The sequence below is a fragment of the Notolepis coatsorum genome (assembly GCF_963971535.1).
Source record: "Notolepis coatsorum genome assembly, chromosome: 4".
NCBI classification, from domain to species: domain Eukaryota; kingdom Metazoa; phylum Chordata; class Actinopteri; order Aulopiformes; family Paralepididae; genus Notolepis; species Notolepis coatsorum.
In genome coordinates this window covers 51,412,636-51,426,703 of record NC_140168.1, presented here as the reverse complement: position 1 = coordinate 51,426,703, position 14,068 = coordinate 51,412,636, and the positions used below count along the sequence as shown (strand labels likewise).

The 14,068-nt window shown below is 43.7% G+C and overlaps 1 protein-coding gene across 1 annotated transcript in view; it reads left to right on the top strand.

Annotated features, from left to right (window-relative positions):
* angpt1 (angiopoietin 1) overlaps positions 1 to 14,068 on the top strand; it is a 132,668-nt gene that overhangs the window by 55,180 nt on the left and 63,420 nt on the right. The window contains 2 exon segments of the mRNA XM_084312941.1: positions 9,535 to 9,662; positions 10,943 to 11,044. Coding sequence (XP_084169067.1) covers positions 9,535 to 9,662; positions 10,943 to 11,044 — 230 coding nt within the window.

Below are 14,068 nucleotides of genomic sequence, written 5' to 3'. Positions count from 1 at the left end.
GTTTAGTCTGAGCAGACAAAAAAATTACATAAATGACGCAGCGGTCACCATTTCAAAGGGTGTTTATTTACTTTGTGACACAATAGCCACACAAATGCACTAACCATCAATATCTTATGCCAAATGATTACAAATTAAACATAAATAACTGTAACTGTAAGTCAGAGTCCTCGTCTGCACTTATGCCACATCAAAACCACAGCGCTGCTGTGCTGAAACTAAACATGAATGACATAATAAACAGCACTATATGCAGCGCAGCGCTCCGATGTAAAATGCCGTTGCATCTTCTGACGTAATAATAATAATAATAATAATAATAATAATAAAATAATAATAATAATAAAAAAAACTTCGTTTTGTATAGCACCTTTCATAAAACCCAAGGTTCATAAAACCCAAGGGGAAAAAAAGAAAAATAACAAACATGGTGGACAGACACAACATTCAAAGTAGGAAATTAGGGGTCATTGGCCAAGTTGATGAGGTGGGTTTTGAGGAGTTTTTTGAAGGAGTCCAGAGTTGGGACGTTGCGGAGTTCTGCGGGGAGGGAGTTCCAGAGGGTGGGAGCTGCCACGCTGAAAGCTCTGTCCCCAAAGGTCCGCAGTCTGGTTCAGGGAATGGAGAGCTGACCAGTGTCTGAGGATCGCAGGGACCGTGACTGAGTGAGGGGGTGGAGGAGGTCAGTGAGGTACTGATGTGCCAGAGCGTGGAGGGATTTGTAAGTGAGCAGGAGGGTTTTGTAGGTGTTGCAGGATTTGATGGGGAGCCAGTGGGGGTGATGTGCTGCCAGGGTTTGGTGCTGGTCTCTCTCCATTGGCTCCCAGTGAGGAAGAGAATCAAATTCAAAACCATGTTATTCGCCTACAAAGCCCTCAATGGTCTCGCTCCGGCCTACATTGAGGAACTCTTGGTCCAACCCGTCAGCTCCAGATCCCTCAGATCGAATGACCAACTGTGTCTGAGGGTCCCGCGGGCCAAACTGGTGACGAAGGGTTTCCGGGCCTTTGCAGTGATGGCGCCGACACTGTGGAATAAACTCCCTCTCAACATCAAGTCTGCCAACACCGTACAGACATTCAAGGCCTTGCTTAAAACGTACCTTTTCGCTCTAGATGATCTTTGAGTTACTTTGCTGTTGTGTTCTGGGTCTGAGGTATTCTTATGTGCTCTGTCTATCCGTCTGCCTGGTTTCCTGTCTCCATTGTCCTGTCTATTTATTCATATAATTTTTTTCCCGGGCTGCGCCCCGGACCGATGTAAAAATTGGCTGGGGGGCGCATTATAAATGAAAATATCATATCATATCATCATGAAACTGAGCCAGAGGGGAAACAAAGAGAACAAGGTGTCCCTCTACATACAAGACACTCCAGTTCTTTGGGAACCTGGCAAGGGATCTGTAGAAACATATGCTATCACTAGGGAAAGACCAAACGGGATACAGCAAGTTAATTGATGATTTAAAAGTGCTTTACTCGCAATATTGGCCGCAGGATGCTGGGAAGTGGAGACACTCATCATGTCATCGATGGCGCGTGGAATGTCATTCTGGCATACAGAGAATAGCGGGAGAACGATGGGGAATTTATACCAGATGGACGTAAGGACCTCTTGGCTGTGGTCACTGTCCCTGTCTCAAGTGAGGGTGATGAATCTAATCTGCACCGCCAACATGTCATCTCTTCTCACATCCACCATCTCCTCACTACTTTTTCCTTGACCGCTGACACAGTTCAACCCCATTCGATATGTGAGGTCATGGATTACTAAAGGACACATAACTACAAAGAGACTCTAGGAGCAGGGAAAAGGCGGCTGAGGGCTCTATGGATGGTTTTGTGGGCTGTTTTGGACAAATAAACAGAAAGGTATGTGCTCTGTCCCAGTTAAATATCTTTTTTGTCACCCTGTCATTTGGCAGCTGGACCAGGCGGTTCCATAACCTAACCATTTCACCTTTTTGCTCGACCAAGCATGAGTCCCAACCCATGTCCCCTTCTATAGCCCCTTTTGGTGTATATTTATGGACTCCCAAGAAGTATCTCATGGCCCGGTTCTGGATAGCATTACATTCAGGTGCATCATCAAAACCCCATACTCCAGCAGCATAAAATAAAATAGAACCCACCATTGAATCAAATAATTGTGTAAATGTTGAAAACCCAAGGTCAGTGCACACTTTCATTTTACTCAACACACCCCCTAGCACCCTTCCTGCTGACTCAGACAGTATTTTCCTTCCTTCTATGAAGCTCATGTACTCATTAAAGATGAAACCAAGATATTTACAAGAATATGTGTAAATCAGGGGCGTTGGTCCAAATTGAAACTTATGGTTACTCTGCTGTTCATGTTTTTTCCTGAAGTGCATAATCTGTGTTTTTTCACTGTTAATCGCAAGTCTCCATTTCCTGCACCAAGAACTCATAATATTCAACATGTTTTGTAAATTTGCTTCATTTTCTGCAAACAGAACAATATCATCAGCGTACAATAAAATACTTAGGATTGTATTATCTATTGGAATACCAATATTGGCTTGCTTAATTTCTTGCTTGCGCCAGGTCATTAACATAAATCATTATATCATATCATTAACATATATATAAATAAAAAAAAATGGTAGAACCGATAACATTAAATATTACGCAAGATTTATTTACAGATCTTGATAGTGACAAAGGAGGTGCCGGATCCAATCAAATCGGTGCCGGTCCCAATTTGGGAGGTCCCGGATCATGTTCCGGCAGGATCCAGCACAAATTTAGTGGACTCAACGGCTTCATAGACAGAGACACTGTAGGCTAGCTGTTCTGTTTAATAGTCTCAATAATTGTGTGAAAAATACCTGGTGGCAAATATATTTTTCATAGAACTTTGAAAATAGTCAGGAAAGTGTTTGAAGGAAAGTGTTTTGTTCTACTGGTCTCCTTTTAGTGGTTAGGTTCCATAGTGTTCCATGTGCATTTATTTGGTTTCATAGGAAGATCAATTATATTCTTCAAGCCAAGGGAGAAGTGTGCCTTGTCATTCTGTCTTGCTTTTGCTTTGTAACGTGAGCAATGTTAGAGTTACCTGAATTGCATGTTATGGGTGCGTCAGCTTTTCTTAGCTTTTCTTGTCTTAGCTCCTGGCGAAGTTAAAAGCTTTTCCATTTTGTTCTCTGGTTGGATAGCTAGCTCACTATCACATGTGATATAACTGATTTTGTGTGACGGCAACCAAGCAACAGTGTTTGTTTACAGCTCTTGTGTGCAACAACACATTGTATTTAAATCTGAATACATTTCGCTCCGCTCTAATTGTTTTGTTCCACTGCTAGCCTCTCATAGCCAGACCTCTCTTCACACTGCATTAGCACTGTGCCAGCATTCCACTAGACTAGTGGAACAACCATAGAACTCTATGAGGGAACATCGTCTTTTTTCTTCCCTATTGCTATTCTGTAGTTATCTCAGAGTCTCAACAGCCTCAACCTCTGGAGTGAGTTTAGCTTTTCTGCATAGTAGTTAGCTTTTCTGCATATTAGTCTAAAGGTTTCAACGGCAAACTGTTAAGCTGTAGGGTCCCCCAATTGGGGGCCGTATGATGAATTGCTTGTAAATAGATCAACACAGTCCGTATTAATTAATGTAGCCTTTTCTTTTTTCAAATGTAGCCAAGAGTAAAGACCCTAATACACAATATTTCTGACACTGGGAATATATTCCCTGAGGTCCATAGATGTCCCTAGATACCAAGAACATACAAATGGACCTTGTAGAAGTGGAGCAATCTTCCTAGCCATTTTCAGAAAATATGGCTAGGGTTTAAGAGGTTAACCAATGATGGATGCTGGTCAGCAATTATGTGTCATCTCAGAGTTTCAATCAAAATACTTCCAATGTTGCAATTGTTTCAACCTCCAATCCACAGGACAACTATAATGCAGCTATAATAAGTTTCGACCACCTCAACCGCTTCTCCAAAGATGGAGGTAGGATAGCTATTATAGAAATGAGTCTCAAAGCCTGAGCCTCTCAACCACTCCAAAGACAGCGGTAGATTGGCTTAATATATTCAACTTCTGGGTGCCCAAGTGGCGAACCATGTAACGTGCTGCGTCGCAAAGCGGCCGACCCAGGTTTGATTCCCGGACCCGGCATCCTTTGCTGAATGTCTCCCCCCGCTCTGTCTCCCGTTCTTGCTCTCTCTCTCGCTCTCTCTCTCTCTCTCTCTCTCTCTCTCTCTCTCTCTCTCTCTCTCTCTCTCTCTCTACCGGACTGCCCGGTAGTAAAAATTATAAAAAATCTACAAAAACATAATTTATAAAAAAAATATATATACGGTATATATTCAACTTCTGGTCCAAAGACAGAGGAAGGTTAGCTATAATTTCTACGGTAGTAATCACAGATTCTCAACTCCTTCCAGCTTGCTAAGCATGGCTGGAGGTGGGACACCATCTAACAGAGGATACAGTTGAGTTTCCTACAGTACTGTATAACCAACAGTTAGTTAAAACTTTCCCGTCTGCCTCTAGACAGAAATTTAAATAACTTGAGAAATCTGAGAAAGTTAGTCACACACCTTTTCCTGTTGCGTGGTAGCGGTGGAACTGTTGTGATGCAACTTCTACTAATGCAATTTAAATCTTACCACACACACAGGGATGTTCTGCCCTTCAACGTCTGCTGAGGCAACGAGCCGGAGGTCTCATCCGTTCTCCTCTGAGGAACGTGGTTCTTCTCGTAACCCAGTATGGCGCTCATGTATGAGACGCATGATGCCTCGTAACCCGACGTGGTGCTCTTTTTATGGTAATGACCCGTAAAAGGCTGTGTTCACCGCTTGACTGAAATCTGGTACAGCCACTGCTTTCGTTTACTAGATTATTTCCCGTCCCCCATCTCTTCCCCCATTGCAATAATTAGGGATCAGGGATTTGCCCTATCGCCCCTCCAGTTGACCCTAGCCGTAACAGGACCCTAACAGGTCTGGAGTCAGAATCAGTCAAACGCAATGAACTCATTACCCCCAAACTCGGCGATTCAAACCCCAACCCACTTGATCCCAACACTGCCGCCCGAAAACCCCAGCGGTCACAGGAGATTTTCACGTTTATGTCTGCGTCAGGGATTGGTTGCACACGGAGTGGTTACTCCTGTCCGTGTTCACCTACTTCCTGCGGTGACACCTTGAGACCCCACACCGTTTCCTGTGGCCTCCGTGCCCTGTTAGACAGAAAGTGAGGGGGGGAGGGGGCATGCATGGATATAGGAGATATATAAGTGGATAAGTGCTGGACATGATTCACACATGCTTTGTATTAATCACCTTCTTCCCTTCTGAGGCTTTAATGTTCCATGAGAGAAAGGTCACAAGTGGGTCTCTTTTAGCGTGCTTTCCGTTTTCAGAGCGGACCGCATTAAAGGGTGTATGGTCCGTTTTATAGCCAGTGGTCTTTGGAGTGCAGTTAGGCTTGACTGGCTTGTATCCATCATATATCCTGCATTATTCTATCCATTTGTTGAGATCCAAATAATGTCCTGATAGACCAATATTGGCCTTGCCGTATTATTGAATTTGTAGTCTGTCGTGTTTAATTAGTTTCTCTGCTAATTACTGTATCTTTTTTTAGGGCCATGACCCGAATTCCTTTTTCTCACCTGTATTCAGCCATGTTATCTTGCTGTCATCTCGCTGTCATGGAGGTCAGTGGAGCTGAGCACCACACCCTGCCTTCCTAGCCATGATTGGTGGCTGCCTCAATGGGAGACGAGTGAAATGGAACATGGCCACTGCTGCTCTGTGGTTGGTCCCTTCCTCCTCCACGGTGGTGCCGGGTGTAAGGGTCAAAAGGTCACCCCTCTCTTCACCCCAGCCTGAATAAGTCAAACTGTTATGGCTCCTAGGGGAGTCCCTGTCCAGCAGAGGTGAAGGGGTAGGTAGATCTCACTGCTCATCTGACGCATTGCCCCCCCTCCTGTTCCCAGCGGTGTTTAAAACGGAGACGCGGCGCAGCTCAGTTTCCTTTTTTTGCAGGGTTTTCGGGGGAGGGTTGTTTGTTTACCAATGGATTGGTGTTTTCGTTTGAGGGAAGGGTTAGCATTTCGTGCCATTGAATGGCGTCTGCTCGAGTTAGGCTGTTTTGAAAATGGAGCCGAAGCATTTCCTTTAATAAAGCTAGGCACTCAAATCATCACTGACAGTTACTTTGGGTGAAAGCACATTACTTAGAAAGGGGAGTTTAAATACTAAATCTCTACAAACATTCATTATCTGACGTTTGTCCAGAAATGTCTTTTCCTGTTCATTTAGGTTTTCCTTGTATTTTGCACCACTCCTGGGTCCAGGCAGCCATCTTTGATGTGGCCAGATGCCGCCAGGGAACTCATGTTTGGCTCGTAATCATTACCTAAACCTTATTAGAGTGCAATGAGCCACACATAGTTATTAACAGTAATTGACCTGAGCTTTGGCTCACTCAAAAAAATCGCTGGCTGCTAAATATGATTTTCTTTACAGTGTTCTATTATCCTGTTTAATGAATGGCATCAATCATTTTTTAGAGCCTGGATAGCCAAAGTCCTGAGGGAGCAGGATCTTATTTTAATTCCCGGCGTTTAGCTCAGACTGCTATGCAATGTTCAGAGAGTGTGTATTACACATGCAGCTTGGCATAGTAAATCATCAGTCCGCCTCTATTAAAAATCACTTTATGATCCAAATAAACTCAACTTTTTTAAGCCTTGCATGGCAGACCTTTGTACACTCCACTAACTGGCAGAATGACTTGACACCTGATGTTTCAGAGACAGTGTGCCATGTTTCTGCACGCTGCACTGTGCGCCTCTCATGCTGCACTGGGTGTCTCTGCCAAATCAATGACCTTTTCCATAGGTGGTGTTGAATATGTGATCCCACTCCACTGAGTCAGCATTACTATTATGTGTCACAGGCTGTAATATTATAAACATGTCATTAAGTGTAAAATGCGGTCACATTCCAGTAGTATTTGATCAATTAAGTTGAAATCTAGGTTGGTTTCTTTAGCCCTAACCTTGTTTCTTTATCCTCTCACTCCCACCCTGCATCTAAACATCTTTGTTCATCAAGGTCAAAGGATTGGATCTCTTTTAACTTCCATTTTGCAGTAGATATGAATAGCCTGCAGCAATTTGCTGGGCTCCGCAGGGAATAGTTCCACTACTTTTGTGACGGATGATGTTCACATGGGAGCAGCGAGGTCCGCGACGGTCCATGCAGCTCCATATCTCAGTCTCCTTGGGTCTAGCACTTGGGTCCACTATTTTGGCAAGGCTACTGATTTATGCAAACACCCCAGCCCTGCTGTTCTTTTCACATGAACCCCCTACTGAATACGAGTCCCAGAAGAGCCACTAAATATTTGTCTGTAAATAAATATTTGGACATAAATAATATTTGCAGAGCCGAGGCAGCAAGCTGTTCAAGGGACGCCTCCTCTTCACCATCCAGTCCCTCCGGCAGCCCCCCCCCCCCCCCCCCGCACGCCCCCCGCAAGCTCTCAAATGGTGATCGTGAAATAATTGTCCACATTGTTACAGTTCAAGTACCACAAAGTTGCACCTCTGGCGCTGATCTCATTGCCCTCTCCTAATGCGTCCTGCCGTCTCCCGGCTTGAGGTACATCACCGCCTGACAGGGGCGGCCTTTTGTTGCGCCAAGAGTCCGCAGCATGAAGGGCCCACTCTGTCAACCCGTCACGGTGGGAGATTCTTGTCACTCTTGACACTCAATACTTTGTCAAAAATGGCAGATGATAATATATACCCAAAACGAAACCGCCCCGCTTCCACCCACTGAGCGCCCTTCGTGGCACAAGAGGGAGGGGGGATCAAAGCAGTGTCTAAGGATCGCTGACACATTTAGCTTTTCGCTGACATCTCCTCTGAGTCAACAAGCCCGACAGTAAAAACAACGGTGTGAAAACTGAGATGAGCCCCTCGTTTTGGGAGGCGAGACAGAGGAAGGGAGAAAGAGGGGAAAAAAAGGAAAATCGGAAGGAATTTCCATCGATATAACAAGGGCTTGGAAGGTAAATATAAACCACTTGTTATAACAGGAACTTGAAATTTATAGCTTGTAGTATTTTGTCCTCAGCCCTTGCTTGGTTTCAAAATATTGCCCCCATAATTATCTGCAGATGGAAATGGACACAGCTGCCTCTTTGAAAGGGCTCGTCAAAGTCTGAGGCCTTCTTTCCAAGAGCAAAAGATCGTCCACTTGATGAACAGCTTCTCTCCTGCTAATAAGCCGGTCACCTTGAGATTTTATCTGGAGGTTACAGGATATACACAACAAGTCCTCCTTCATTTTCCGCCGTAACAAAGAGATCTGAATCGCAACAAACTGCAAGGGGTTTGATGTTGAAGAACATTTACATTAATTAAATGTGATTAAAGGGAAATATTTAATGGAGTACTGTAAACAGCCATCTCCATTAACTGACACCACCAAAGGGCTGTCACGGGGGTGAATATTTGTATCAACAAACTTTATTTGTGAAGCTAATGCTATACATTTGTTTTTACATGACATACAAGTACAAGACTATGGTGATACAAAAACTATGATTATACTTTGGTGACTGGATTGAGGTGAGAACACATTATTTAAACTCTAACATACCATCCATAGCTCTGTTTTAACACCCTTTCAATATGGAATCCCTAACATGCTCCTGCATATCCCTACACAAACCTAGCATACGTGACAAGAAATGTACTGGTGGACGTGCCTAGATCAAAATAAGAAGCAACAGCTGAGATAGGCTATGTATTTATTTACTCCTCATATAAAACAGCGGCAAAGACTTGAAGACAAGATTTTCAAAGTGTACGGCACCTGTCAATTGGTTTAAGCTATTTACTTGACTTGGTCACAGCACTTCAAGGGTATTGTCTTCATCTACTATCATCTCAATCTTTATTTCAAACCTTTATTTAATCCTGCATTAAATACATAATTGTATCTCTAAAGACTAAATGTCATTTAATTTCATTTATTCGTTTTATTTGGAAGGGTTGGAATGTATTAATGGACAATACATATAATACATTGTAAATACACAGGATTTAGCAAGGGATGCTAATTTTCATCCTTAGTCCCCAAACATAAAACAAATAAAATACAAAAACAGAGCAATATAAAAACATGTTAAAATATTTAATTTAATTAAATTTTTTACAAAAACATGGCTACAAAGCTAAAAGGACCAAGACCATAAAGGTCCTATACTGTATAATGTGTATATGGTCACATGATTGTTGTTCTAGAAACTTGGCTTGGTGTTCTTGGTGTTTTTTACTTTGACTTTAAAAGTAGTAAAGGTTAGACATTCTCGAATGGTGGGAGGTAAACAACATACTACTTCCCTGCACTGACAAGACATTGTGACCGAAAGTGGTGCCTCGGCACTGCAGCTCGCCATCCTCTCTAGAGGTCGACCTAGTCCTCCCAGGGGAATCAGTCAGATGATAGACTGTACATATTCCATTGTGTCCACAGTGGTTCCTAACAGTACGAAGCGGGTGGACGAGGAGAAGAAGTTCCGCGACTGCGCTGACGTCTACCAGGCCGGCTTCCACAAGAACGGAGTCTACACCATCCACATCAGCCCCCAGGAGACCAAGAAGGTGGGCAGCCAGCACTGTTTACAGCCAGCACTCCACCGCAAACGTGAAAATACCCCCCCCCCCCCTTTTTCAACACGTCCAGGCTATAGCTCTCTCGTGCTGCGTGGGTAGTTAGAGCTTGTTTTCTTTGAGTCGGAGCGAGACTCCACTCTGGTCCAAGAGAGCCAGAGAGACGCTGAGCCACCCCTGGACATCAGCCAGTGAAGGGGTTGTGTGAATGATGGGTCGTCCTAGTGGCTGCTTCAGGACTAATTGAGGGCTGGAAATACTCTTGGCAGCCTAGCGAGGGCAAGAGTTTAGACAGATCGCGTTGGGAGGGAGAAGGGAGGGTGAAACAGGTGCTCACTTTGAAGGGTCACACGTCAAACCGATGCGACCAGGGATTGGAGAAGGAGAGAGGTTGGTGACAACGGTCTGATTGTGTTTGTGTGTTTGTGTGTGCGCGCACGCATGTGTTCCCCACGTCAACAGGTTGCTGCCAGACTTTAAATTAATGACAGAGGAGGTGTGAGAGGAAACGATGGCTGATGTGTGTGTGTTTGTGTGGCGAACCCCCGGGCAGTCTTGTTTCTGGTTTTGTGGTAAACTGGCGTGAGCAATTCGGTGCGGGGGGGTATGGCGGTGGGGGGATGGGAGTTGGGGGGGACACTTCCTTAATTACACCCAGGCTATGTTCCTGTGTGTTCAGCTGCGTAGGTTTTGGCCGAGGTGAGAGACCTTCCCCGGTCCACCCCAGGGTCTCTCTCTCTCTCCTCAAAACAAAAGAGCCACACGGCCCATACTATAGCCGTGGCCTCTTCAGTTATCAGCTTACACACGCTGAGGTCCACGGGGTTAAGGGCCACATTGCACCCAGGTGTCCGCCGGTATGAGTCCACCGCCCGACCTAGACCCCCGTCTTTGATGCAGGAAGAAACAAGGGTCTTCTGATGAGGACCATCCCCCTGGGGGGAGGGATAAGGAGACGTTGATTACGTTTGAGGAGCAGGACCGTGGATACTTGACATTCCCGGGGATGATTCATGGGATGGGCTGGGCAGAGGGAGGGGTGCGGCTGGGGGGGGGGGTTATCAACGCGGGCCGGGATGATGATGGTGCGGAACGCATTGTATTGATGAGTTTGCTCTCGTGTGAATTACGTCTCCTAATGTGTGTGTGTGTGTGTGTGTGTGTGTGTGTGTGTGTGTGTGTGTGTGTGTGTGCGTGTGTGTGTGTGCGTGTGCATGTGCATGTGTGTGTGTGTGCGTGTGCGTGTATGTGCGTGTGTGTGTGAGTTCCAGGTGTATTGTAACATGGAAACAGTTGGCGGTGGATGGACAGTCATACAGCGCAGGGAGGACGGCACCGTGGACTTCCAAAAGACATGGAAGGAGTACAAGATGGTGAGACAAGACACACACACACACTCACACACACACACATACACACACACACACACACACACACACACACACACACACACACACACACACACACACACACAAACAAACAAACAAACAAGAGAGAGAGAGAGAGAGAGAGAGAGAGAGAGAGAGAGAGAGAGAGAGAGAGAGAGAGAGAGAGAGAGAGAGAGAGAGAGAGAGAGAGAGAATCATCCATATCCATTAAACACAAGACGACGAGGCCAAGTAACGAGACAAACATCCTGTTCTAAAAACACCCTTTCCACCGTTGGATTGTGACAAATGGGGTGTGCTTTCTGGCCCAGATTGAACGTGTTGAAAAGCGCGCGGTAGGATTCCCTTATACCCGATCCCAGACCATGTGGAACACTTCAACCAGATGTCCTTCCTCCCATACCCGCAACAACAGCAGCTGGATCTCCAGACATGCATATATATTTGAGCTTCACAAGGAGGAGGGATTCCCTGCACCGTTCCTCTGTTAGCGAGATGCTAGCTGCGGGGTTGTCTGAGGCTGGCACCCAGCCTCCGCCAGGAACTGTGATATACACACTGTTACTGTTTCCCAACAGGAAATCATTATTGCCCAAGTCTGAAGGCAGCATGTGTTTGGGTAGGCTTGAACGCCGTGCCAGGTGTTTGCGGGGAAGCGCCTTATGAGAGGAGAGAGTGCGCTGTTAGCCTGTTAGCGCTGGTGATGGCTACAGTAGCTATACGTTCCCTGCAAAAACAGCACAGCAAGGTACTGTCTGTTTTATATTGAGGCTATATCATTGTCAGAGGAATTGTGATAATAACTATACTGTAGTATCTGCTTTCGATTCAGCTAGAGCTGCTTTCTACATTAGACTATCTGCTAATTTAATTATCCTCCCTTACCATTTAGTTTTACAGTCAAACTTGGCTTCCAATCTACCAGACAGAAAGGTGTCAAATTGAGCTCGAAAACTCCCAAAATAGATGCATGAAGCAGATGATCACTGTTTGCAAAGCCAATCGTGTATTAGGGGTCGAAGCACCGAAGGTTGTTGAACCCTATTGTATTTGTAAGGATTCTTCTTCTCATATTTCTTTTCTACGCCAAAAGCGCGCGCAGCTCATAAACCGTGAGTCCCAGAGCTGCCGCGTTTATTATCTTTATTTCAACATTTACACTAACATTACAACACAACAACACAGAACAATATATCATGCACTGTACGTAACTCCAACACGGTGATGTCTCAATTCTACGACTTACAGTGCTTGCTCTCTCCATCACATACTTGCTCATATACACCCATACTGTATATACACGTGACACAGCACATTACACGTCAGATATACATATATACTTATAATGTAAGTTAGAATTAAGTTATAACCAGAGCAACCATGTTTGGAAGGTGGAATAACAAATCACACTTAAAAGGCCATAACTCCCACACCTTATGTCCAGCTGACACAAACCTTAATACATACATGCAGCCGAAATTATTTATGCAAAACTGTTTTTTAATTGTTGTCCTGTCAACACCAACATTGTCAGACAGCATAAGGGGCTTGAGATAGACAAACTGGCCAGATCCTTGTCTCAAAATTGGCCATAAGTCATTAATATTTCATACAATCATCATGATATTCAGTACATGTTTGGTGATGGTGTGTGATCACGAGGACAAAGTCATTTTAAAACCGCTCTATAGGGGGTGCAATAGTGCCAACAAATGTGTACTAAAACAGCAGTCATAATGCATAAACATTTACAAAACAGTGAATAAAGGTCCAGTCCTTTGCCAAACTAGGCATATTAAAATATGGGGGCAATAGTCCTGATGGTGGGGATATAGCAGCAGCGTAAAGTTCTAATCTTTGAAAATGTATTCAAAGTCAATAGTGTTTGAGGTCTGTAAGGTTGTCCGCCAGAATGAGATGGAACTTTCATACACTGGTACATTATGGTCAAGTTCTTTCAATTATGAAGTTCTTCCGTCCTTCCGTTCCATTTTCGAAATGTGCAAAACGAATTAAACCCTTTAAGTTGCACAGATTCTGTCCAAATGATACAAAATCAACACACAGCATTGACAGACCCTTTCATGTGTCTACAGTGCATGAAAACATTGATGTTGCCAGAGAGACTGAAGATTACTATAGGTTTTGGATGGCGTTCTCCTTTGAGAACCACTGACCGTCATGCCACACATACTCTATTGAGAGTTGCAGCAGGAGCTCTGATTACAAGTGCAGGGGTGTAAAGTACTTCAGTAATTGTACTTAAGTACTGTTTTGGGGGATTTGTACTTTACGTGAGTATTATTAGGTTTGTATACTTGTACTTTTACTCAATTACATTTCAGAGGAAAAAAAAACATACTTTTTACTCCTTACATTTAAAATGCAGACCTACAAAGTACAAAGTACAAACCTCACAGGTCCAACCATTTTAATTAGTATATTTGTTTCTCTGGCCGAACTAACGTTAACGTTATTAATCCTGCGGCCGCACTTTATTTAAAAACAGCCAATAAAATCCCCATCAATGGAAAATATATTATATTTATAATGTACATATAAACTAAGAACAAATATATTGCAAGTTTTCTGAATTTTATGTCTATATATGCAAATTAGGCACTTCACCAATAAATATGCACACATTTGCATGTATCGCCAAGACTCGCATCACCAACATGGATAATGCCAGATTCAAAAACTTGGTTTAATTTGGTTGATACATTCAAAACGAAACTTCTTATATAGGGGATTGTGGCTATGTCCTCTTATCAGCCCATACATCAGGAAATACTGTCTACTGTCATAAAAAAAGAGAAAAGGGTAGCACTTTATAATAACACCCTGTTATAATACATTTATAAGGTATTTGTAGATAATGAACTAATCATGAACAAACCATTTATATACATTCATAAATGATTGTTAAATAATGTATAACTATATTTGTATAACATTTACAAAGTATTTATAACGCATTAGTGGATAATGAACTAATCATGAATAAAC